Source organism: Ursus arctos, unplaced genomic scaffold (genome assembly GCF_023065955.2).
Source record: "Ursus arctos isolate Adak ecotype North America unplaced genomic scaffold, UrsArc2.0 scaffold_2, whole genome shotgun sequence".
Taxonomy (NCBI): Eukaryota; Metazoa; Chordata; class Mammalia; order Carnivora; family Ursidae; genus Ursus; species Ursus arctos.
Window position 1 is genome coordinate 19,459,610 of NW_026622874.1, and position 26,206 is coordinate 19,485,815.

Consider the following 26,206-nt stretch of genomic DNA (forward strand, 5'->3'; position numbering starts at 1 on the left):
CTCTGTGCTTCCCCCCCCCCCCAGAGTACAGTACTGTGAAAAGATATAAATAGTCTAAATGTCCAGTAGGGGAGTAAATAAATTATACTTCAGCCATAAAAACAGATTAACAAACCAATAAAATGGTGTAGAGGAGTATGTAATAACATGGAAAGATATTCACGATATATTGTAGAAATAAGTTCCAAAACTGTATGTATGAATCCATTTTTGTAATGTGTATATTTATAATATGTATATTTGCCAAAGTAGAAGGACACATGATATTTACCAAAATATTAATGTTAATTACTTGGATACAATAGGATAATGGGTGGTTTTGTTAGAGTTCTTTTGAGGGAAGGTATTCGGGATATTAATTTTCTGTAAAGATTGCTTTTAGAATAGGGGGAGGGAGTTACTAAATATCAATTGGCCCAAAGATGCCCCCGTAGTTCATTCTGGTGTTAAAGAACAAAAACTGTTAACTCTTGGTTTCAGCTCAGGTCTTAATCTCGGGGTCATGAGATTGAGCCTCATGTCAGGCTCTGCACTTAAGGTGGAGTCTGCTTGGGACTCTCTCCCTCTGCCCCTCCCCCCTGCTCATTCTCTCTCTCTCTCTCTCTCTCTCTCAAATAAATAATAAATGCTTAAAAAAATTCAACTGGGAGGACTTGAAGATCTAATTGGCTTTATTAATTCATGAATTGGACATCATCCCATCTACCGAGTAGAGGGGAGTTCAGAGGAGCTGTACAGAATGGAAGGATTTTATAGGCAGAAACAGGGCAGGACAATTTGCAGAAGAAGAGAAAGGATAGTTTCAGGCAAGGCCACCTTCCCTTAAGCAAAAGGTCTTTTTAGGGTGGATTACCTTAATTTCCTTTGGTGGTGGTGGGGAGATGGAGAGGGCCATGTGACAGATTACCTCATTGATGCTGACCAGAAAATTCTTGATTGGTTAAAACTACATTTCTGGAAGTGGTTGCAACTTTAATTAGGTTAGGTTCCTTGTTTTGGTGACTTGTCCTAGCATATGCAACTCCATTTTGGGCCTGTGGTTTTCTTTTTATCACTGGCAAAGTAAATATTTCTGGGAAATTACTTAAAACTTTGAGTGCCCTTCACCCTTCTTGTAAGTATAATATTCAGTAACGGTTGTTGATACTGAAACAAAAGTACTCAAGTAAATTTTGCCAAGGAGAATAGACAAGAAAATATAAATTCTCATTAAAAAATTATTACTAAAATGACATGAAGTTACCTTACAGTTTTTTATAAAGACTGGGAACTAGAAATTGTCTTCCACTTCACATGTTTCAGCACTCAGTCTGTTCTGTTTTATTCATTCGTGTGGAAGGTCTTTACACATGATGGTGGCTGATATTCTTGGTTCCCATAGTATAACAGGTAATTTGACATTTCACTTAAAAAGATAAAACAACATTTGCTATCAGATTATAAAATTCCTTTTCTGGAAGAAGATACCATAATATTTGAAGATATGCTTTGAAAAAAATACAAAATGAAAAAATACAAAATGAAATACACCATTTCAAGATCAGTTAAGTCTATGTCAAACTTAAATGAATTCCAGTAAAACTCTAACTCAAAGAAAAATCTAACCTTAACAAAAAGTTACAATAACAGATGATTTTAGCAAGCAAAATGAGCAGTATGCGACTGTTAACGGGCACCACGTTTAATAGAATGGACATTAGCTTTTGCATTACTATTTAATTGTTCAATTATGTTAAAAGTGTTGCTTTAAGCTGTGAATGTTGTGCCAAAGAAGAACTTAAAAAAATTTTTTTTTTAAAGAATTTTATTTTCTTTCTCCAGGTAGGAAGGATACAAGTTAGAAATTTTACCAAAAAAACTTAAAAAAAAATTTTTTTTGAAGATTTTACTTATTCGTTAGAGCGTGAGCACTAAGCAGAGGGAGAGACAGGTTCCCTGCTGAGCATGGAGCCCGATGGGAGACTCGATCGCAGGACTCTGGGATCATGACCTGAGCTGAAGGCAGACACCTAACCGACTGAGCCACGCAGGCATTCCTAAAATTTTTTAATAAATACATCAAGAGCTAAAATCTAGCTGGGCTGTTATGCAAGATATTATGTGTGAAGACAAACTGATGAATGAAGGCAAATTTCATTCAAAATGAACTCTACCCTTATTAAAAGGGCAATCAGCTGCTTGCTTAAATTAAAATAGTACTATGATTCAGTATGAAAATGAGGAACTATCTGAAAATATGTGACTGTAATAGGTCAAAATATACAATATATCTGGGAGTCATACAGAGCAAGAAATTCTAATTAAAGACATTTTAATACCTTGAAAATCAGTTTTTCTTTAAAATGAGAAAGATGCTCATGTTAATAATTGACTCTGAACCTCAAACATTAGAAAGCTATGTTAATGTGACTTAGTGTACAGAAAGGAATCTTCAGAATAAGGAAATGAGAATGAAATTAATTTTATTTTATTTATTTATTTTTAAAGATTTTATTTATTTGTCTGAGAGAGGGCACAAACGGGAGTAGCTGGATCCCCGCTGAGCAGAGAGCCCGATGTGGGCTCGATTCCAGGACCCTGGGATCATCACCTGAGCCCAAAGGCAGACGCTTAACAGACTGAGCCACCCAGGCATCCCAGAACGAAATGAATTTTAGAATATTTTCATCACCCCCCTGCAAGAAAAAAAAAAAGCAGAAAACAAGTCTGTACAGTTAGCAGTCATTCCCCATTCCTCACACTCCTACCCTGATCCCTGGGCAGCCACCAACCTTCTGTCTGTCTCTGTAGAAGCGTTTATTCTGGATTTCATGTACATAGAATCCTACAATATATTGTCTTTTGTGACTTTCAATTAGAAGTTTTCAAGTTCCATCCATATTAAAGTGTGTCTCAGTGTTTCTCTCCTGTTACTGCTGGATAATATTTCATTATATGGATCGACAGCATTCTATTAATCTGTCAGTTAATGCATATTGGAGTCATTTTCACTTTTTGTTATTATGGATATTGCAGCTATAAACATTCATATACAGGTTTTTGGCTGGACATGTTTCATTTCCCTTGTGTGTATACCTAGGACTGGGATTTGGTCATGTGGTAGCTCTGTGTTAAACCATTTGAAGGACTTTTTTCAGTGCATCATTTTACATTCCCACTAGCAATGTAGGAGGGTTTTAATTTCTTCATGTTCTGGCTAACACTTTTTTTTTACTCCCTGGCCCCCCCCAACAACAACAACAACAACAAAAACCTCTGTTTTATTCATACCAAGTGGATACCATTCTTCTAAATATTGTTGTTACGGGTGTTTATAAACACTTCTCTAATTGTATTGCAAAAGAGCTACCACATCCAGTCCCTGAAATAACTCTTCTCCAAGTTTCCTGCACATACTTTTTGTCCCCTCCCCCCAGCTTTATTGAGATCAAATTGACACATTAACATTGTATAAGTTTATGGTGGCCAACACTTGTTATTTTTGATTACAGTCATCTAGTGGGTGTGAAGTGCTGTTTCATCATGGTTACGATTTGTATTTCGCTGGTGGCCAGTGATGTGGAGCATCTTTCCATGTGGTATTGGCTATTTGGATGTATTTTGGGGAGCAGTGTCTGTTCAGATACTTTGCCTGTGTTTAAATTGGAACACTTGTCTTTTTATTATTGAGTCGAAAGAATTCTTCATATGTACAAGTCCCTGATCAGATTTGTGATTTTTTTTTTTCTTGTTCTGTGGGTTGTCTTTTTAGTTTTCTCATGTTGTCCTTTGTAGCAAAAAAGGTTTAAAAATAAATTTTGATGAAGTCCCAGTTTTTCTGTTGTTGCTTGTGCTTTTTTGTAGTCACAGTTGCAAGGTCCATTCAGAGAGAGTACTTTCTCATACAGTCAGAATTGGATCTTAGAGCATCATATGATTAATATAGTTGTGATTACTGTGTGTACGTATAGTAGTTTTGTTTTTTTCTTAACATTTTTATGTATACATTTCCTTCTGTTGGTACTGCCTATGCTTCACTTTTTAAGAGTTGTGTCATGTTTTGTGGTTTGTATTATAATTCACATAGTCATCCTCTTGCTTGTTTTTCAACTTTATGATTTAAATAGTGCTGGTTAGTAGCTATATCCATCAGCTTAAAAGTACCTTGTTTTTTTTCCGTAGGTAGGATTAACCTAAAACAGTTGATGGCAAAGAAGATACAGTTGACAGCAGAGGCAGAGGTAAGTTGCCTCCTGTTCTAGAAACAAGAATGTAGAGTTAGGGTAAGGAATTTTGTTTAGTAAAATTTTTAATGCTCAATTGCTTAAAGAATAATTTACCTTTCTTATCAGTTGACACTATCCTGCCACTTTGTCGTCCTACATGTTAAGAACCAGATTGCTTTTTTCTCTTCCCATCCTGTCCATCACTTTCTCATCTTCTGGCTTTTATTTGTTTTTATTTATTTATTTATTTATTTATTTATTTATTTATTTATTTTTTTTAAGATTTTATTGATTTATTTGACGGAGATAGAGACAGCCAGTGAGAGAGGGAACATAAGCAGGGGGAGTGGGAGAGGAAGAAGCAGGCTCATAGCAGAGGAGCCTGATGTGGGGCTTGATCCCATAACGCCGGGATCACGCCCTGAGCCGAAGGCAGACGCCCAACGACTGCGCCACCCAGGCGCCCCTGTTTTTATTTTTTTAAAGATTTTATCTATTTGAGAGTGAGAGAGAACATGAATAGGGGGAAAAGGCAGTTGGAGAGGGAGAAGCAGACTCCCCACCAACCAGGGAGCCCGATGCGGGGCCCGATTCCAGGACCCCGGGATCATGACCCGAGCCGAACGCAGGCACTTAACTGATGCGGCACCCAGATGTCCCTCATTTTCTGGCTTTTTACCAGCAGAACTTGATTTTAGTGAACTGTGATACAGTTGAATGTCTGTGCAAGTGCTTTATGAAAGGTTCCATCTCCACTTGTCATGGTTCATAGTGCATAATGGCTCAGCAGTAAATCTAAAAGTAGATTCCTGTTGTTGGGGAGGGCAGGGCTTGAGCAGAAGTGTGGAGGCAGGAAACTTAGACTCTCTCTTGGAAATGCCACTTCACTTGATGGACATCTGTGTTCCTTTTGGGGCATGACAGAAAGAAAAATACAGTTGGAAAATGGGCTAGATGGTTAAGCATTTTTTTCTCTGCCTTCATGCCCTGTTCATAAAGCTCTTTCTCCTTGAAACTTTAATTTCCTGTTTCACCAGTCAAAATACTGCATATCCATCAAATTCTAGCTCAAATGCTACTGCTTCTACAGTTTGCTAAATATCAGCTTGAAATGATGTCCTTCCTTCCTCCTTTATACTTCTAAGAACTTAGTGTATACTCTTAGTATATACTCTGTATTTATTACACAGTGCTTTGTTCTGAATGAATCACCAAAATTCTTTTGGTGAACTTACAGGTGATTTGATTTAGGAATGTTTTATTGGTAATTTGATATCTAATGAGATTGAACATCTTGCCATTGTTCATTAATTGGAATGTTTTTGAGGGAGATATATTAGGAATGCTATTTTGATAGCATAGTTGAAGATAATGTATAGAGTTTGGAGATGAGTCAAGATAGGAAGCTGTTGTAATATTTTAGTATTCTAGACAGAGTGAATGGTCAGGGAAAGAGAAGGAAACTATATGTGGAAGTCCTATTATGGGCTAGGTAGGCCGTGTACTAGGTGCTTTACATACATAATTCTATTAAATTATCCCGTTTACAAGAGTGATCTCTAAGTGGTTATATTCCGTTTTTGTTTTATGGGTTGATATTTACTAATGTGAAATGACCACTGAGGTTGACAGGTATGTGAATATTGTTTGGAGCCATGAAATTTACTTGTTCTTTTGTGTGTTTTTAGAAATAATCTGTTTTTTAGAGACGGAGAGGGATGGGTAGGGGCAGAGGGAGAGGGAGGGAGAGAGAGAGAGAGAATCTTAAGCAGGCTCTGTGCTGGCGAAGACCCAAGGCGGGGCTTGATCTTAACACCCTAAGATTATGACTTGAGCTGAGATCAAGAGTTGGTTGCTTAATTGACAAAGCCCTCCAGCTGCTCCTAGAAGTAATTTTTAAAACAGATGAAAATCAAAACTCTTTCTAATCATTTGTAATTTGGAGTCATGCCCTGACGAAGTTCACTCAACTACATTGGACCGTCTTCCCCTAATCTTTAAGGTGAGAACATGGAACTAGCTATCTCCAGGGTTCTGTTCAGCTCCAGTAGTCTATGTCATCGCATAACTAACCTAAACTTTTGCTCCTAATTCACTGTTTTCCTGGTGTAAAGGAAATGGGTAATCTATAGATTTTATTGGGCATCTCTTTCAGCTCCACAGAACTGGAGTTGTCAGGTAAAATACAGTATGCTTAGTTAAATTTGAATTTCAGGTAAACAACAAATAATTTTTTAGTCATCATTGCAATATTTGAGACATAATTAGACTAAAAAAGTCATTTGTTTATCAAATTCATGTTAAACTGGGCGTTCTTTTTTCTTTCTTTCTTTCTTTTTTTAAAAGATTTTATTTATTTATTTGACAGAGAGACAGACAGCGAGAGAGGGAACACAAGTAGGGGGAGTGGGAGAGGAAGAAGCAGGCTCCCAGCGGAGGAGCCTGATGTGGGGCTCGATCCCAGAACGCTGGGATCACGCCCTGAGCTGAAGGCAGACGCTTAACGACTGAGCCACCCAGGCGCCCCTAAACTGGGTGTTCTATATGCTTAATTTGCAAAATTTGGTAACCAACAAAGAGCTCTGAAAGTTGAGATACATAGATAAAAAACCTCCTATTGAAGAAAGGTGTGAAAAGGTTGTCAAGTATTGAGCAAGCTCTCTAGTTTAAAGGGAAGACAAATGAGAAGAGAGGATGATGAAATTAGTGAGTTGAACTGATTGAATCTGTTAAGGTCACTTCTAGGTCCAAATGCTGTCTATCATAAAAAAGTTTTAAATTCTGAATTAAAAAAAAAATCCAGTGCTAGTGGGATCATGCAACATTGTGTAACCCTTAGTCATGACCTTTTGAAATTCTTAGAATTGTGTTGTAACAGGACTTAAAAGCTCTTAGAACAGTCCAAGAGAGATTCAAGTGATTAAATCCCCACCAATTTACTGTTAATAGATAAATTAACTTTGTTTTAACATTGTGTTAATGAAAGTATCTGAAACAATTTCTTTGGTTGCAAATAAAAGAAACCTACTTCAGCTTATTTAAGTATAAAAGGAAACATATTTGAAAGATATTAATGTATCTCAGAGAATCCAAGAAGTTGAACACTTAAGCTTTGGAAATGGAAAGGGTATAATAGCAAGAGTTTGGGGCGCCTGGGTGGCACAGCTGTTAAGCATCTGCCTTCGGCTCAGGGCGTGATCCCAGCATTCTGGGATCGAGCCCCACATCAGGCTCCTCTGCTATGAGCCTGCTTCTTCCTCTCCCACTCCCCCTGCTTGTGTTCCCTCTCTCGCTGGCTGTCTTTATCTCTGTCAAATAAATAAATAAAATCTTTAAAACATAATAATCATAGCAAGAGGTCAGGTATTTTTGAATTTTTCAGTTAATCAGATTTTCAGTCCCTTGTTTTAAGCTCAGAGTTTCAGATTTATGAGATTGAGAATTGGCCAGAAGAGCAGGGCCATATAGTACAGCCCTGGTCTAAACACTGGGTTCCTGTCCTTACCTTTGAGGACACTTTTGCAGAGAAAAGTAAGTATGAGAAGAGTTAAAAAGGGAGTGTCTTGATACTATGAATATTTGTAGAGCTTTTATTAATGCATACAACTTTATAGAGGGAATGCTAGGTCTAATGTGAGGGGATGAAAAATTACTTCCTATTTCTGTTTCTTAAAAACACGTATTTATTGCAACATATTTCATTTCCTTCTGGTGTAGGATTTAAAATCCTGTTTGATACATCAGTACCTTGTGCTATTGCCTAACTATTAAATGAGCAAGCTGTAATGAGTAAGGCTCAGATGGCATGTCTGCAAATGAGGACTTCTCTTTACGGTGTATTACTCATCCAAGTAACCTCTTCTGAAAAAGTGTTTGGATAGTGCCAATCTATTACTTGATTTACTGGCAGACTGCTGGAGAGATAAGTCTAAGTCTTTTCTGCCCAGAAATTCTTTGGTTATTGTATACGTTGAGGTCAGGTTGTGTTGTAGTAGATAAAAGATGAGTACAAATAATTGTGACTTAAACAATAGATGTGTATTGCCCTCCCATGTAAATGATCTAGAAGTGGGAAGTCTGCAATGGTTATATGGTTACTCTGTGGTCCTCCCAGGACCCTGGTCCCTTCTACCTCTGTGCTTTACATTTTATAGGCTGTGATCCTCCTTTGCATTATCCAGATGACTCCAGCCATTTCTTAAAAAAGATTTTATTTATTTATTTGATGGAGCGAGAGAGAGAGAGAGAGAGAGCACAAGAGAGAGCTTGAGAGCGTGCGCCCGTGAGAGTGAGAGCACAAGCAGGGGGAGTGGCAGGCAGAGGGAGAGGGAGAAGCAGGCTCCCCGTTGAGCAGGGAGCCCCATGTGGGACTGGATCCCAGGACCCTGGGATCATGACTTGAGCCAAAGACAGAGGCTTAACTGACTGAGCCACCCAGGCGCCCCAACTCCAGCCATTTCACATGAGTTTCAGGGAACAGGATTGAGTTAGGAAAAGAAGTGGGTTGACAACTAACAGCCTCTATTACAACTGTCCAATTCTACTTTCCTGCCCTTTATCTTCTGGTCAAGTCTTCTTCTGGCTGTGTCTGTGTGATTGCATCCTTCTGATATTTCCCTTTCTGCCTTTTCTCATTTTACCTAAATACATAGATGTATCAGTCCCTAGTCTCCTTTGATGAACCTTGGGAAAATCAGTTTATTGTTCTTTATGATTTCATCACTTAAAAATGCAGAACGGTGCCTGTTATATTGCCCTCTCAGGAATGTTCAGTAATCTAGCTCCGTGAATTACCTGCTTGGTTCCTTTGTCAGGCACTGTGTTAGGTGCTGGGATTCTGAGGAGTCATGGTTTTTGTCCTTATGCTAGCTGAGAACACCATATATAAAATGGATAGACAGGAGGAACAACAACTGAATTAGATATTTTAAAAATGTTCTTTGAAAGCTAAAACGTGATGTCAGTGTAGGTTGGTATTTGTGATAAGAAATTACATAATTTTAGAGCTTTATTAAGGACCTTAGAGGTGGTAATTAGTCTCTATTTTACATTAATGAGAATCCAAAACATCAAAACTAGTCAGATGGAAATACTCTGCATATCACTGATTGAGGGACATTTTGGTTCTGCCCCACCCCCCAGTATTTTGTTTTCCTTCTTCCATCATACAGATCCATGTGGACAGTGTAGACACATGTAGGCTTGTACATCATAGTATATCAGCAAAAGCAGCATCAATTTATATGTTCAGTTATATATATATATATATTTTCAGTTATATATTTTTAGGCATTATTTTGTGGGTTTTTTGTGTTAAAATATTTTTTGTAATTGTGATATAAAATGATCTCACAGTCATCATTTGTATGAATGTATCATTTGTTAATTACTAGGAATGTATTTTTACTGCTCCCTGGTTTTCTAACACTTAACAATGGCTAAATGAAGGAGGTTGGTAAAGATGATGAGAAATGGCAGAATATATCAATTAGGTAAGATGAGGGAGCTCCCTGAGATGAAGATCAATGTGTTTCGGCTCAGTTTGAATTGGTAATAATATGATATCAGGAATATCATAGTCTAACTTAAGTTGAGAGACCGCTCAGGATGAATTTTATTTTAAAAAGGGATTATAATTTAGAGTTCTAATTTCGTTAGTTGCTGGGTTATCTTGAACATTTGGCTTCCAGTATTAAGGATTGTGTAATAGTTATGCTCAAGACTAACAAACAAGTGTGTGTGTGTGTATTTAAATATGGAGGCATTTATTACAATGCACTGTTTATGACTGTCAACCTCTTTTATATTGATGCATTTAAGTGAAATGTCTGTGATAGGGCTAATTTATTACATTACCTACCATTTTCAGGCTACACGTACATTGTTGACTTTTTTTAGGTTTTACTTTTGGCTTATGGTACTAATCACATAGAAGATATTTTAGATCAAGTAGAGTGGAAAGCAGTATAATGTTATGTGAACTCATCTAGGGGGGTTCTCATCGTAGTTAGCTTACAAGTTCTGTGACCTTGGGCAAGTCACATTACTTGATTTGTTGGAATTTGGATCTGTCTTAGGTAGAATAGGAATTATGTTGCCTTCTTCACAAAGATTATTTTAGTGCTAGAACTAATATATAAAAGCCCCTAACAGAGTGTCTGGCACGTAGCAGTCACAGACATTGAATAAATCCCAGCCATTACCAACAGTGGCAACAGTAGTGATTTTTAGTTCCTTTTCCTTCATAGCTTTTAGAAAGAAATCAGGGCTAGGGAGTTCTTCTAGACAAGTACTTTCCGCTTTATGGTAGACATTGAGTAAAGTCAGCAGTGGTATGAGTAGGAGTTTCGGTGCCAGAGGTTGGTGTTTCAAAAGCTGTTTTGAAATACACTTAACATCTATAGTCTTACCAGTTGCTTTGCTGAGAACTAGATGTACAGTGGTTAACGAAAAGACACGCTGTTTAAAGTCAGGTGGGGGAGGCAGACATGTACCAAAAAGTACAGTGGAAGAAATGAATAAGATGCAGTAGCTTTAGAGTGAACTGTTAGGGGAAACCTCTCTTGAATTAATTTAGCTTAAGACCTAAACAGTGTATTACCTGTTCTGTTGTGTTACCTGTTCGGCCCAAAAAGGTCCAGTTTCTGGTTCCATGCCACTGGGGGGTTAAAAGATTCTCTGTGCAAAGCCAGGCAGTGAGTCAGAGAACAAGTAGTTAGTTCATGGCCTAGCAAGTAGTAGGACCTTGTGGAGTCAGTTTAACTTTTTATACACTGTACTCAGTATATGTTTTTACTTTGTGTTTCTCTCAGTCTATTTTTTTGTTTTTTTTTCATGCCTCTGTGCCTTTGAAAGGGTGATTTTTTTTCTGTTCATAAATGACCCTGCTCTTTTCTTATTTTAAGACTCAGTTCACCTTGGAAGGCTTTTTAGAAGAATTATCTTTGTAAAATGCAGATCTGAGTGTTTATAAAATTTGGGTTTAAAACATCTTGTTTTCCGGTTGCCCTTGAGAAGAAAATGAAAAATTCTTAAAGTGGCCTAACGGTCTGTCATGCTCTAGCCCATTTGCTCCTTCAGCCTCATCTCTGATCACTTGTGAGTGCCTTCACGAAGTGTTTGGGCCATAGGATCTTTGCATCATGGTGGTGGTTCCTCATTCTTAGAATATTAGAGGCTGTCCAGTTCAGCGGCTTTTTAAAAAATGGGGTTTCTTTCAGAGGGGAGAGGGGTGGGGGGATGGGCAAAATGGGTGAAGGGGAGAGGGAGATACAGGCTTCCAGTTTATGGAATTTGTAAGTCACTGGGATAAAAGGCACAGGGTAGGGAATATAGTCAGTGGTATATAGTAAAAGCGTCTTCTGGTGGTGACAGATGGTAGCTACCCTTGTGAGGGCAGCATAACTTAGAGAATTGTTGAATTGCTATGTTGAACACCTGAAACTAATGTAACATTATGTGCGAACTATACTGAAATAAAAAAATTTTTTTAAAAATGAGGTTTCTCGGGGCACCTGGGTGGCTCAGTTGGTTAAGCATCTGCCTTCAGCTCTGGTCCTGATCCTGGAGTGCTGGGACCACGTCTGGCTCCCTGCTCGGTGGGGTGTCCCTCCCCCCTGCTCGTTCTCTCTCTCTCTGTGTCTCTCAGTTGAATAAATAAAATCTTTTTTTTTTTTTTTTTTTTAAGAGGTTTCTTGGGGCACCTGGGTGGCTCAGTCAGTTGGGTGTGTGACTCTTGATTTTGGCTCAGCTTTTGGTTCAGCTCATGGTTTCATGGGTGAGTGATCGAGCCCTGTGTCAGAGATTTTTTTGAGCTCTAAAATACAGTGATTAAGCACCTGCTTTTCTTGTTTCTAACTGCCTTCCTCCTTCCTTTGGTCATCTTTCTGTGCATCTGTCATCGTGCTTGGACGATCATCATCCAAGGGCTGAATGAAATTAATATTAATAGAGACAAGGTTGAGAAGATAAGCAAATTAGAAAGCCTATAACATTCCAATCTCCTTTTCAGGTTACTGATACCAGATTATTCAGATTTATAGTGATGACGGTGTAAAGTTTTGATTAATGACAGTTTCATATTATGGAAGAACTCTGAAGGCAGAAGTGGAGCAGTGTTTTTACTGTGCTTTTCTGTATTTCCTCTTATACGGGGCATGCTAGCAATAAGTAGTCACTCTTTATTTCCATCGGTATTTATTTTATTTTATTTAAGATTTTATTTATTTGACAGAGACACAGTGAGAGAGGGAACACAAGCAGGGGTTGTGGGAGAGGGAGAAGCAGGCTTCCCGCTGAGCAGGGAGCCCTATGCAGGGCTCTATCCCAGGACCCTGGGATCATGACCTGAGCTGAAGGCAGACGCCCAACGTCTGAGCCACCCAGGCGCCTCAATTTTCATCAGTATTTAGATACATGAAAGGAGCGCCTAAGGAAACTCAGTGCCCACAACAGAATTCTTCCTTGTGTCTGGTAGCAGCAGCTTCTGTGCACTTTAATTCCTTGGAAAAAGAGGAGAAGTCTGGGCATTAAGAAATGAATATTAGGCATCTAGTTAGTATAATGCTGTGTATGGAAATGTGGTAGATTTGAATCATTACCTTTTAAATAGTTCTGTTGCAGTGACGTGGAGTATTACGCTAAGCAAAATCAGTCAGAGGAAGGCACTGGAATTTAAGAAAGAAAACAAATGAGCATAGGGGGAAAAAGAGAGACAGGCAAACCAAGAAACAGACTCTTAACTATAGAGAACAAACTGATGGTTACCAGAGGGGATGTCGGTGGGGGGTGGTTTAAATAGGTGATGGGGATTGAGGACACTTATCATGAGCGCCCGGTGTTGTATGGAAATGTTGAATCATTATGTTGTGCACCTGAAACTAATACTACACTGTATGTTAACTAACTGGAATTTATTTTTATTTATTTTTAATGATCTAAATTTATTTATTTGACAGTACAAGCGGGGGGGGGGGGGTGGCAGAGGGAGAGGGAGAAGCAGACTCCCTGCTGAGCAGGGAGCCCGATGGGGCCTCAATTCCAGGACCCTGGGACCATGACCTGAGCCGAAGGCAGACACTGAACCGAGCGAAACACTCAGGTGCCCCCACTAACTAGAATTTAAATAAAAGAATATATAAAATAGTTATAGCACGATTTTTGTACATTGTTGTTTTTTCCTTCATTGGTTAGCTCTGACTGGGTTGGGGCAACAATAGCTATAAGGTGATAACTACGTCAGGTACTGTGCTGGGCATTTTTTGCAGGGGATTTGTTTTGGGGCTTTTGAAAAAATTCACAGAAAAGTTTAGTAAGTTAGGTGATATTCGTCTCAACTTTGCACATGAGTAACTGCTCATAAAAGTGAAATAGCTTGCCTATTTGCCTGGAGGTAGAATTTGAACCCAGGTCTGCCTGGCTGAAAGCTTGTATTTCTTTTACTACTTTATTACTCAACACTAAAGACATCTTTTTCCTTCCTGCATAAAATTTTACTGCAGGAAAAGGAGACACAAATTAATCATATTAAAAATAGGACCCTTTTTAGCTCAGCATCCCTGAAAAGTGTACTGTCCTGTCCTGGGTGTGAGACATTGGGGTCATAGGTGGGGGGTGGGGGGGAAGTTGTGAAAGGAAGTTACGAGGAGACTTGACATCTGTACCACCTTATACTGGCTCTCACGCTATTGAGATGCCTGTGATTTTTATTCTTTCACTTTCTCTCTTTCTCTGTTTTGTCACTCTGAATGCCATTTGTGGGATTCCCTGCACCGTGAATCATTTATGTCTTTCCTCATTGATGGTCGGTGAGCTCAGCAAGAGCAGGGCTGTGTGTATCTTGTTCACCACCCTAGGTGCTGAATAAAAATACCCCTTGTTGTCCAGATCTGTTTGGTTCCAGGGATTGGATAGTGGGTTTCCTGGTATTGGATAGTGGGTTGGGATAACAAGGGATACTCTTATTTGTGGAGTGACTGGAAAAGAAGGAAAGATAGGAGTTTTGGAATATGGAGCAAAAGGAAGGGAATAGAAGGAAGGGGAAAAGAAAAGGGTTCAATTGATAAAGAGGGTGAGAGTGGGGAGGTTGTTGTAGGTGTTCTCACTGCAGGACTGGACGCTGCAAGTTCTGGAGCGTAAGGCAAAGGCTCGTGTGCGGGTGAGTAGTGTGGAAGGCCAAGAGCTTGGGCCGGAGGATGACTGTGTGCTCTGTTCACCTTGAATTGGGTGGATTATGACCTGATTTTTAACAGCTTTTACTGACGTTTGTGTAACATTTATGATGATTTTTTTTTTCATGCTGGTCTGCTTAAGCCAGTACTTAATTGGGAAGGAGACTGGTTGCAGAGTATGAGGAATCCTAGCTAAAAGAAACAGCTTGACCTCCTTTGCCACAGCTCAAGACTCCACGCCTCTTTTTTAATGCTGAGTAAAATTGCAGTGGACTGATGAGAATAGGGAGCAAAGTGTTTAAGACCTTACATGGTTTGGCCCCCCTCCTGCCACCCCTTCCTTCTTTATTTATTTTTATTATTTTTAAATTATTTTTTTAGAGGAAGCTCTACTTCTAACATGGGGCTTGAACTCACAACCCCAAGATCAAAAGTCCCTTGCTCTACCAACTGAGCCAGAGAGGTGCCCGTGCCCACCCCCTCCTGCTCTTCTGACCTCAGCTCTAAATCACTCCTCTTCAGCTTTGACAGCCTACTTCATTACTATTTCTCAAACCTGTCCAGGGTTCCTGCCTCAGGGCTTTTTACACTCATGCTTTTTTTTCCTTCTGGTACTTTCCCCACGGATACCTACTAATGTGCCCTCTTACCTTCTTCAAATCTCCAATATCATGCTGTCTTTAAGGCTTTCCTTTGACCTCTGTGAAAAACACCCCCCCCCCCCCCATACCTCTGCATTATTTCTTTCTGTAACACCATGTGGCATTCTGTATGTCCTGTCCACCGTCACTGGAATTTTAAGTTCCATGAAGACAAGGACTTGGTGCCTAGAACAACAGTGCCCAGAACTAGCACTTCTCCTTCTACGTGGGACAGTGTTTTCGTAACAAGCTGGGGAAACAACTTTATTAATCCGTCCAACTCTAGAGATTAAATAAGAATGAACCTTTTTTGTTTGTCACTTTTTTTTGGGAGGGGGGAAACATCCTATTGAAAAATTTCAAAATGTGAGGATAGACATACAATTGAAATGGAACAGGCAAAAGAACTAAAAGTATTACTAGGTAACCTTAATATGAAAAAATAATTCTATCAAAACTCTATTCTTTCTTCTAGGGAACATAGGTCCTCTATATTTTGTCCTTAAAACAAACCTGTGTTGTTCACATTTCCTGGTTTGGCCAGTTCTATCTCTGCTTTTCATTATGTCGTCTTTCTACCACTTTTCACTTAATCTTAATTCTTCCTGTGTTTTTGAGGTTTCAGCTCAACTCCCAGCTTAAAAAAGACACTTCTAGTCATCTCCTGGTTGTCTTTTTTTTTTTTTTAAAGGAATTTTGAGAGATTTTTCATTTGAAGGTAAATCTTAATGCTGTAAATTCACAAATATGCTAATTTAAATGCCTACTTCTATTTATCTAAAACACACATTGCAAACATACAAATATCTGTTCTCTCCACATGTCAGAGCCCATTCATTTAATGGTTTGGTAATGCAGAGAATAGATTCCCCTTAAACTGCAAGTCAGCAGGTGTTTCTTCACAGTTAACTTCAGCAGAATTCGTACAGAATAGTCATTAACAGTGATCTCCTGTTAACTCACAAAGAAACACCTTCAGAACTGCATTTTGTAAAGTTTCTGACTAAAATGTAGAAAAACTGAACTACACAAATATTGAGAAGTTAAAAATTCCTTAATTTTTTATTCCTGGTACCACTACCATAATTTACAGGGCAATATTCGTGATGTAATGAAAAGAAAAAAAGAAAAAGCTACAACAGATAAAAGAAAGACCTCAGGAATGTACGTCTCATTGACACTTGATCAGTAGCTGCACTTTTTGCAAACTGTGGCTTGGACAGTCCTGAACAAGCAGGGGTTCCTGTTTAAGCTGCAATAATTTTTCTGACTATGGATCATCGTTCCTACTGCGGCGGGTTTTTACAGTTCCCGACTGTCTCAGAGTAACCTGCAGCTTTCCTGACAACTCCTTGCTCTTTCTCCTGCGAAGAACTGTAGCCCTTTTCTTCTGAAATTTTTTTAGAGCCTTCTGCTACCATATCCACCTCTTGCACCACCAGATCTATAACCACCACCATCGGGACTGCCCGAGCTTCTTGTTTTCAAAGTAGTCCCTCAAATTATATTATTCTGCATCTTCTTTAATACCACCAACAAAAATTTTCTGTTAGGTGGGTACCAGGCTTTATAGCATCCTGTCTGCAAACAGCTCTCTTTGGTTCCACTACACGGCCGACAACCTTGTGTGGTCGGGCACACAGGCTGCATCCATCTCTTCAACACAAGAGTAAGTCACAAAACCAAAACCCCTGGAACGTTTTGTTTGGGGGTCTCTCATCACCGCACCATCTGTAAGTGTACCCCATTTTTCAAAATGTTCTCTTCAACTATCATCTGTAGTGTCAAAGCTCAGACCACCAATAAACCGTTTTCTCAACTGCTGTGGTTCCTTTGGATCATGGCCCTCCTACCCCGCCCCCCACCCGCTGCGGTGGCGATGACGCCCGCGGTCGGGCTGGGGGCGACCACCTCGGGCTGGGGGTGACCCGGCGGCGGTTTTACCTCCCTTTTGAGACCGGACTTACCTCTTCCAACTCTTGTTCAGTATGGGACCGAGAGGAAGAGGTAGGGCTAGTCATCACGGGACGTGCTTTCCGCGCGGTGCTGGTGGGTTTTGTTCACAAATCTCTAAGTATTGCTCAGGTGACACCTAGGTAGTCTACTGTGTATTGTTCATATGTGTACATCTTGTACTCTCTGTCTCTGTCCACGCTCTTGTGAGAGCTGGGATTTTAGTGTAATCTCACTGCCCAGGACCCAAAAGGCATTTGGGATCTCTGGGAGACACAGCAGTTCTGATGCAGACTGACTGGGTCCGAGGCCCAGAGGGAGTCCCACAGGACCAGCCAGAAGGGTGCTTGGCTTTGTGCAGAATAGAAATGAAATATCAGCCGAGGGGAAATGAGAGCCGAGGTTTATTGAAGACACGGATTGTAGGGGCGCCTGGGTGGCTTAGGTGGTGAAGCGTCTACATTTGGCTCAGGTCATGATCCCAGGTCCTGGGATTGAGCCCCACGTTGGATGTCCTGCTCAGCGGGGAGTCTGCTTCTCCCTCTTCCTCTGCCTGCTGTTACACCTGCTTGCGTGCACACGCTCTCTTTCTCTTTCAAGTAAATAAATAAAATCTTAAAAAGAAACAAACAAACAAAAAGACACAGAGTGTAGATACAGTGTCTGGGAGACTCTGAAAGGAAAGAGGAGTCTTGTCTTGTCTTTGCTTGGGGCCCCGGAGTCTTAATTGAGGATTGTGGTCTGGTGACATATCTTCTCAGGCTTTCAGGAACACACGTTTAGGAGTCCTAAGTTACTTATGCCCTGGAGCCCTAGGGTCTTGGAAAAACGTCCATTATAGGTTCATGAGGACCCTACCAGGTCACCCCTTAGGTGTTATCTGTTGTGCTGAAAAACCAAAGAAATCGTTAACTCCTTGACCTGCACAAGGAGGACAGACATTATCTGTTCTATAAGGTGTGTGTGAGGCAGGGATGTGGGTCCTAGCAAGAACAGAAGCAGGAAAAAGAGCAAAAAAGCAGGTTTTCATGGAGTCCTTTAGTTCCCTTGTCTCAGTTTGAAAAGCCTTCATGTAGTTCCATTAGATACATTGGTATTTTTAGGCTTTACTTTAAAAGACTTAGTATAACATACCTAAGTATACTTAGGTATAACAGAACCTAGAGGTTCTGTTAGGGTCAATCTAAATAATTGAGAGAAAATGAGCATTTATTTCTTGAAACATTTGTAAGACTTTGCTTTCCTTTATGTAGATGAGTTCTACCAATTTAAAAATACTTTACAATTTGAATATCTATAGTAGGTGGTCTGTTAGAACTGAAGAAATTTTTTTTTTTTTGCTTCACGTTTTTTTAATTTTAATTTTATTTATTATGATGTTAGTCACCATACAGTACATCATTAGTTTTTGCTGTAGTGCTCCATGATCCATTGTTTGCGTATAACACCCAGTGCTCCATGCAATACGTGCCCTCCTTAATACCCGTCACCGGGCTAGCCCATCCCCGCGCCCCCTCCCCTCTAAAACCCTCAGATTGTTTCCCGGAGTCTGTAGCCTCTCGTTTTTAAAATATGGTGGCTGTATTAAGTTTTAAGATGTTACAGGGGCGCCTGGGTAGCGCAGTCGTTAAAGCGTCTGCCTTCGGCTCAGGGCGTTATCCTGGCGTACCGGGATCGAGCCCCACATCGGGCTCCTCCGCTATGAGCCTGCTTCTTCCTCTCCCACTCCCCCTGCTGTGTTCCCTCTCTCGCTGGCTGTCTCTCTGTCACATAAATAAATAAAATCTTTAAAAAAAAAAAAGTTTTAAGATGTTACAAATAGCTTGGGACCAAAATATAACAATTTTATGTCTTGAAAGCCTATGTGTGTGTTACAGTTAGATAAATACATAGCTGTGGAGGTAGCAGTAAACATTGTATAAATGTTGGTATCATAGAGAAATGACATGACCTAAAATATAAATAGTGTTTTTTGGGGAGCGGTGCAGGGTTGGCTTGAAAAGAAAAGAAAGGCACTTGAATTATATAATGGTGATATAATGCTGACCTTTTTCTTTTTGTTCTTTTCCAGATAAAAATTGGAAGAGAAATAAGACTCATTTTTACCATTTCCGTTACTTTGTTTTTGTATATCTTTCGTAGGAGTTCATTTAGTAGGGGATTACTTTGATATTTTGATTTATGCTATAAAAGGGTCTAAATTTTTGAAAAGACATAAATCAGCATGTTGCTTTTTCAGTAGCCATTTCTGAAACTACAGCTCAGCTGTAGAAATCATTTTTCTGTTTTTACTTCTGTGAACTGACTTAATGTGGATTTCTTTTGATCCAGCTCCATTTAAGAGAATCCTTTGGAAGAATGTTAATAACCCAAAAGCATGTGTTAGTTCCTAATGTTTTTTGTTTGTTTTTATTGTTTGTTTTAAAATTCTAGGAATTGAAGCCATTTTTTATGAAGGAAGTTGGCAGCCACTTTGATGATTTTGTGACCAGTCTCATTGAAAAATCAGCATCGTTAGACAATGGTGGGTGTTCTATCACAAGCTTTTCTGTTCTGGAAGGAGAGAGCAACCACAGAGCTAAGTAAGTATGAGTATTAGTTTCGTTTAGTGCAAACGTGTACTCTGATGATGCCCCCCGGTCAGAATGTGGACTGCAGTAAAAATGCCTGGATTCACACCCGGGCACCACTTCTTATTAGCTCTGTGTTGCCTCGGGCAGATTAGCCACTTGAAAGGTGGGTTTCTTCATCTTAATATGAGGATTATAACAAACATGTACCTCATTTAAGACTGTGCTGACGTATAAAATTCAAGAGCCAGCACCTGTTGAGTGCTCTACATTTAAACCACTGACCCCGTGAGGTAGATCCTGTAACAGTCTGCATGCTACAGATCAGGATGCTGGAGCATGGGACAGTTACGTGTCCACGATGACACAGTGGGTGTTGGAACCCAGAGCCTCGCTCCGGAGTCCGTGCCCTTCACCACATCATTATAGTGCCTCTCTGTTGTACCCTGTGCAGTCCCTGTAATAAAGCACGGTGCGGTTAGTGTAACACTATGTTTCTAATCGGTCGGGCATCCAGAGCAGCAGAGGGAAAGCTATCAAAGGCCGATATGCGCTAATTTGCCATTCTGTGCCCTCTTCAGTTTTTCAGTGGTCTCTGGCAGTCACTCCTATCCTGGAGGACAGTTTTGACTACTAGTAGTTGACAGAAGTGTGGGTGGTTGTGCAGAAAGCCCTAAAAAAGATGATAATGCTAGATGTTCAGAATGCAAGATTTTAGTAACTGGAGGCAACTTTTAAGATTAGGAGGCTGGTGGGGATTGTTGGAAGTCCTTTGACGTTGGGAGGGTGAGGGTCTCATAAGTTCTCACGCAGCTTCAGAGGATAGACTGGTAACAGCACGTGAACTGGAATGTGGCTAGAGGCCTGTCTACGACCTTAGTGATGTTTAGAAGGAAGAGGGGTTGTCAGTGTGTGATGCCAGGAATGCGTTTCCATAGCGGCTGGGGCTTGGGGTGCCACTCTCCTGAGGTGCACCTAACATCGCTTCCATCCTCACAGATACGCATGGATCTGCCACATAGCATTGTTCAGGAGTAAATGAGATAACATGCACAAAACCTTTTACATAGTACCTGGGTCAGAGTGAGGAGCTGCCTTATTAATGTTATATGCTGTAGTTGGTAATACTCTTTCTCTTATCCATAGATTTAAATTTCTTAAAATACTTGAAGTATTTCTATTTTATTTTAATTTTTTGCTCTTCCCAGAGATTTGAGAGCACCTCCAGAACACGGAAAGATTTTTGTTGTAAGGCGATCTCTCTTAGAGTGAGTATTTTTAGTTGTTTTTATTAATTATTAGTTTGAATTAAAAACTGTTCTGATTATTAAAATCACTGCTTAATCTATGCATGTTTAATGAGTTTGCTCTGAATTCATAGAAATCATTAGTTTTGATAATTCTCGTGCATTTGCTATCTCCTGCTCCTCCTTTGTGACCTTGTGGTTCTATATCCAGTTTCAAAGGAGGAGTTAGAGGTGAGCATGGTTGTCTGTCCTCTGATAAAGTCTTGAAGTTGGCGATGCAGAGAATCGGTCACCCAAAAAGCTAGAACAGAAGTTTCCTAATTAGATAAACCCGTTCACGAGTGTTTTGGTGTTGCTGCCTTCTTGAAAATTATATATTTTTCATCTCTTCTCTGGCTAGCCAGCTTAGAAACTTGATAGTTTTCTCAGAATTACTTACTTTAGAATCCTGATTGTATGAATTTTATGAAGAAAATTGGCAATGTAAATTATTTATGGTGACCTCATTTGTGAACTGAAAAAGGTGTGCTTTGGGTAGGTAATGAATATTTCTTCTGTAATGTTCTCTGAGTAGATCATTTATTTATTTACTCAGCCATTCCTCAGAATACTGCTGTAATTTCACCTGCATTAGGATAGGTCATCTGAAATCGTTGGGCTGGTAAAAAATTATCTTGAGTGTCTTAATGTGCTTTTTTAAAACAATACATCTTCTACTTACCAAAATTCACTTTCTGTGAGCCAGCTTGATCTGTATTTGATGAGAAGGGCAAAGTTTTCTGAACATGTTACATTATGTCGAATACAGTTTTAGTATCTTGCCACACTATTGTTTGAAGAAATTTAACTTTTAAAATGTGTATCTGGAGGGAAACACAGGCTTTTTATATAAAAGGGAAAATAAATTATTTTAAACATTATAATTAAGATTTTAATGCTAGAATTGTACTACATGAAAAAAAATTAATGAGTACTTTAAAAAAATACTTTATTTATTTATTGGAGAGACAGAAAGAGACAGCCAGAGAGAGCAGGAGCAGGGAGGGGAGAGAGAAGCAGGATCCCCACTGAGCAGGGAGCCCGTGGCTGGGGCTCTATCCCAGGACCCTGTGACTGAGAACTGAGCTGAAGGCAGACACTGAACTGACTAAGCCACCCAGGTGCCCCTAAAGTATACTTTAATTACAAAGCTTTTAAAAAAAGCTTTTATTTATTTTACAGTGCGTGCATGTGTGCGCGCACCCCCCCCCCACACCCAGTCAGGGGAGGGGCAAAGGGAGGGGGAAGCAGACTCCCTACTAAGCACAGAGCCCTGCCAGCACCCTGATGAAAAGAAAGGCTAAAAAGAATGATGAGATACCACCTTAAACCAGTTAGAACAGCTAAAATCAATAAGACAGGGAACAACAAATGTTGGCAAGGATGTGGAGAAAGGGAACCCTCTTTTTTTGGGAGGGCAGCAAAGCAAGGTTTATTGAGCAATAGCAAAGTGAAACTATAAAGCTCCAGAGGAGGGAGGGGACCCAAGAGGGTTGCCTGAAAGGGAACCCTCTTACGCTGTTGGTGGAAATGCAAGCTGGTGCAGCCACTCTGGAAAACAGTGTGGAGGTTCCTCAAGAAGTTAAAAATAGAGCTACCTTACGACCCAGCAATTGCACCACTGGGTATTTACCCCAAAGACACAGATGTAGTGAAAAGAAGGGGCACCTGCACCCCAATATTCATAGCAACAATGTCCACAATAGCCAAACTGTAGGAGCCAGGATGTCCTTTGACAGATGAATGGATAAAGAAGATGTGGTTCATACATACAATGGAATATTACTCAGCTGTCAGAAAGGGTGAATACCTACCATTTACATTGACATGGATGGAACTGGGAGGGTATTATGCTAAGTGAAATAAGTCAAGCAAAGAAAGACAATTATCATATGGTTTCACTCATATGTGGAATATATGAAATAGAGCAGAGGATGATAGGGGAAGGGAGGGAAAACTGGATGGGAAGAAGTCAGAGAGGGAGACAAACCATGACAGGATCTTGACTCCAGGAAACAAACTGAGGTTTGTGGAAAGGGAGGTACGTGGGAATGTGGGGTAACTGGGTGGTGGGCGATAATGAAGGCACGTGATGTGACGTGTACTGGGTGTTATATGCAACTAATGAACCATTGAACACTACTTTAAAAACTAATGATGTTGGCTAATTGAATTTAAATTAAAAAAAAAAAGAAAAGAAAGGCTAAAAAGAGGCTAGATCCCACGACTCTTGAGATCATGACCTGAGTCAAAACCAAGAGAGGTGGATGGATGCTTACCCGACTGGGCCATCTGGGCACCCCACAAAACATTTTTTAACCAAGGAAATAAAACATGTATGTTATGGCTCAGGTCAGTTTTTATTAGAATTATTTGAAGATCCTTAATCCAGGACAATCTAAAATATCCTTGAAAAGTTATGTAGAAGATGTGAACATACATCTTTGCAAAAACAAAGCTAAAAAAATTTGCTTTAATCAAATATAAAAAAATAACCTCTTTAAGAAAATGTCATCTGGAAAGTCGTTGCTGTATTTTGGAAGTAGCCCTGTTTTAATCAGATAAAAAGATCAGTGAGGATAGAAAGTAAAAACATTTGTAAATGGTTAAGTTTATAGACCTGTAGGGTGGTAGTTGGATATCATTATAGAAATGCATACATGTGAATCTTAACATCTTGGAAATAGATAGCACTTAATGGTAGTTAAGTATAGGGAGTGAAATGTAATAGGATTAAAGACAAACACTTGTTAACATTTAGAATAACTTTTGTGTTTCCTGTTTTCAGTGCCTTTTGCCTACCTAAGAAGCAGTGACTTCTGGCAGGTTTTCAAGAATGCACCCCATTTGTTTTAAGTGTTTGATATCGATGCTGTTTTCTAGGGGGCAGTATCATTTTATTGGAAAGAGCCATATCCCAAACTTTTACATTAAGTTTTTACCTTGGTCATGTCATTACACTCCGTGCTTCAGGTTTTATAATCTGTGATTCCTGTTGGAGATGTTTGCTCATGATTACTGTTGGAGGGTGGGTTAAGCGTCTGCTGAACTGCCTTAAAGCTTTAATATATGGTGTTTTGAAATTAAATATAATTAACTTTCTTTGAACTGTATTTACAGTGAGCTGTTTGAGGTGGACCACATCAGAACAATATATCACATGTTTATTGCCCTCCTTATTCTCTTTATCCTGAGCACGCTTGTTGTAGATTACATTGATGAAGGAAGGTAAGACAAGAAAAAAGGACATTGGGATAATTGAAGCTTGGGGTGTTGGAAGTTTTCATTGTATTTAAATTTTTGGTAAATTTTGGTGATTTGGGTAAATTTGCTTCAGAAAATCCCAAAGCAACTGACTGGAGGGTGAGATTACTCTCTCCCGAAAAGCACAACTAAAAGGAATTTTAGAGATTTCATTACTTTTATTTTTAAAATGGTCTGTTTTAGTAGTCCATAATTGGTAGTTTCTAGGTAATTTTCCTAGATGGGAGAATTTTGTATATACAGTTTATCAATTTTCTTACTATCGAATGCATTTCAGGTTGTTACTGAAAATAAGTAGCTTATTAGAATTTAATGCTTGGAAAGCTTTTTTTTTTTTAAAGATGTATTTTTTAGGGGGAGAGCGCATGAGCATATGTGCATGAGTGGAGGGTGGGGCAGAGGGAGGGGGAGGGAGAGAATCTCAAGCAGACTCCTTGCTGACTGTGGAGCCTGACTTGGGGGATGATCCCCAGGACACCGAGATCATGACCTGAGCCGAAAGAGTTGGACACCCAACTCTTTGAGCCACTCAGGCACCCCGAAAAACTTTTATTTTTAATATGAAGATGAAATTTAACTTTAAAAGTCATCACACACCAAATTATATGCATTATTAGAAAATTATATTTTGAGGGGCGCCTGGGTGGCTTAGTCGACTAGTTAAGCGTCTGCCTTCGGCTCAGGGCGTGATCCCGGCGTTCTGGGATCGAGCCCCACATCAGGTTCCTCTGCTGGGAGCCTGCTTCTTTCTCTCCCACTCCCCCTGCTTGTGTTCCCTCTCTCACTGGCTGTCTGTCAAATAAATAAATAAAATCTTTAAAAAAATTATATTTTGAGATAATGGTATAATGTAATAGATTTTTGAATTATTCTTATTTCTGAAAAGTCATCTTTTAGACATAACTGTGATTGCGATTTGAATACTTTATTAGTATATCTTAAGAGTTTAAAACTTACTAATGTTCAAATCTAATCACTGCAAAGTTTAAAGTTTTATTATTTTAGGTTATCTTGGGTATCTTATGTTCAAATACTAAATTATCGCAGGGCTTTTAGAAGATTTATTGTTGGTCTATATTGTGACGCAGAGGCTTAGAAGCATCTCTCCCTCTTGCACAGCTATTACCCTCATGACCACAGTGGATTAATGTTGTTGTGTTTTCTAAGGTTGAGAGTTCTAGGTGTGAAAGTTTTGAGTTCTGCGAGTCAGCGCATATTAAAAATTCACCTCTGAGCTCTTTCTCTATGCTTTTTCTCCCTAGGCTGGTGCTTGAGTTCCATCTCATGTCTTATGCTTTTGGCAAACTTCCCGTTGCTATGTGGACATGGTGGACCATGTTCTTGAGTACACTTGCAGTTCCCTATTTCCTCTTTCAACGTTGGGCCAGAGGCTACAGCAGGAGTTCTCATCCATTGGTCCATTCTCTCTTCCACTGCTTCCTTTTCATGATCTTCCAGATTGCAGTTCTAGGGTTGGGACCAACGTATGTTGTATTAGCATATACACTACCACCAGCTTCCCGCTGCATTGTTATACTTGAACAGGTAAGGTTTTGAGGGCTGCCCGATGCAATGCTATGTTTTGTTAAAATAATAATACTGATACTCTGTTATTTTTAGTTATATTAGTTGGGTCAGTTTTTTGGTCTGGTTCTTTGTGCTATTATTTATAAAATTTAAGTTTTAAATTAGATCATCTCAAGTGTTAAAATTCATATTAGCTTCAGCGTTCATTAGATTCTTGGTAATGAAATTATGTTGAGCTGTTTAAGATGAATTCAAATTTTATTCTTGAGCACTTGTAGAAATCATTTAAATTGTAAAATGTTTTTATAATTAAAAACTCCACCCTTGAAGTTATCAGATTGTTTTGTCATATAAACTGCTCCCATCTGAACAAAGGATTTGTTTATACACCCTTCAGAATTTTCTGACTTTGGTTGGCTGACTGTTAATGCTCTGAAAGACTGTTTCAGGAGACTCTCTTTGAACAGGCTTTTAATTTCTTATTGTAATATACCTGTAATAGATAATGCTGTTAGATGCAAAATAATTTGAGTAAAAACATGTCCCTCTTCACAGTTTGGTTTTCATTTGCTTTATTCCATAAATGTGAAC

General features: G+C 39.4%; 1 protein-coding gene across 3 annotated transcripts in view; it reads left to right on the forward strand.

The window, feature by feature from the left end:
* Positions 1-26,206, forward strand: part of SOAT1 (sterol O-acyltransferase 1) — a 73,281-nt gene that overhangs the window by 33,378 nt on the left and 13,697 nt on the right. For all 3 annotated transcript variants that reach the window (XM_026509266.4, XM_026509263.4, XM_044387886.3), the window contains 5 exons: positions 4,162-4,220; positions 19,402-19,550; positions 20,747-20,806; positions 23,945-24,052; positions 25,351-25,633. In XM_026509266.4, coding sequence (XP_026365051.2) covers positions 4,162-4,220; positions 19,402-19,550; positions 20,747-20,806; positions 23,945-24,052; positions 25,351-25,633 — 659 coding nt within the window. The remainder of the gene's footprint in view (positions 1-4,161; positions 4,221-19,401; positions 19,551-20,746; positions 20,807-23,944; positions 24,053-25,350; positions 25,634-26,206) is intronic.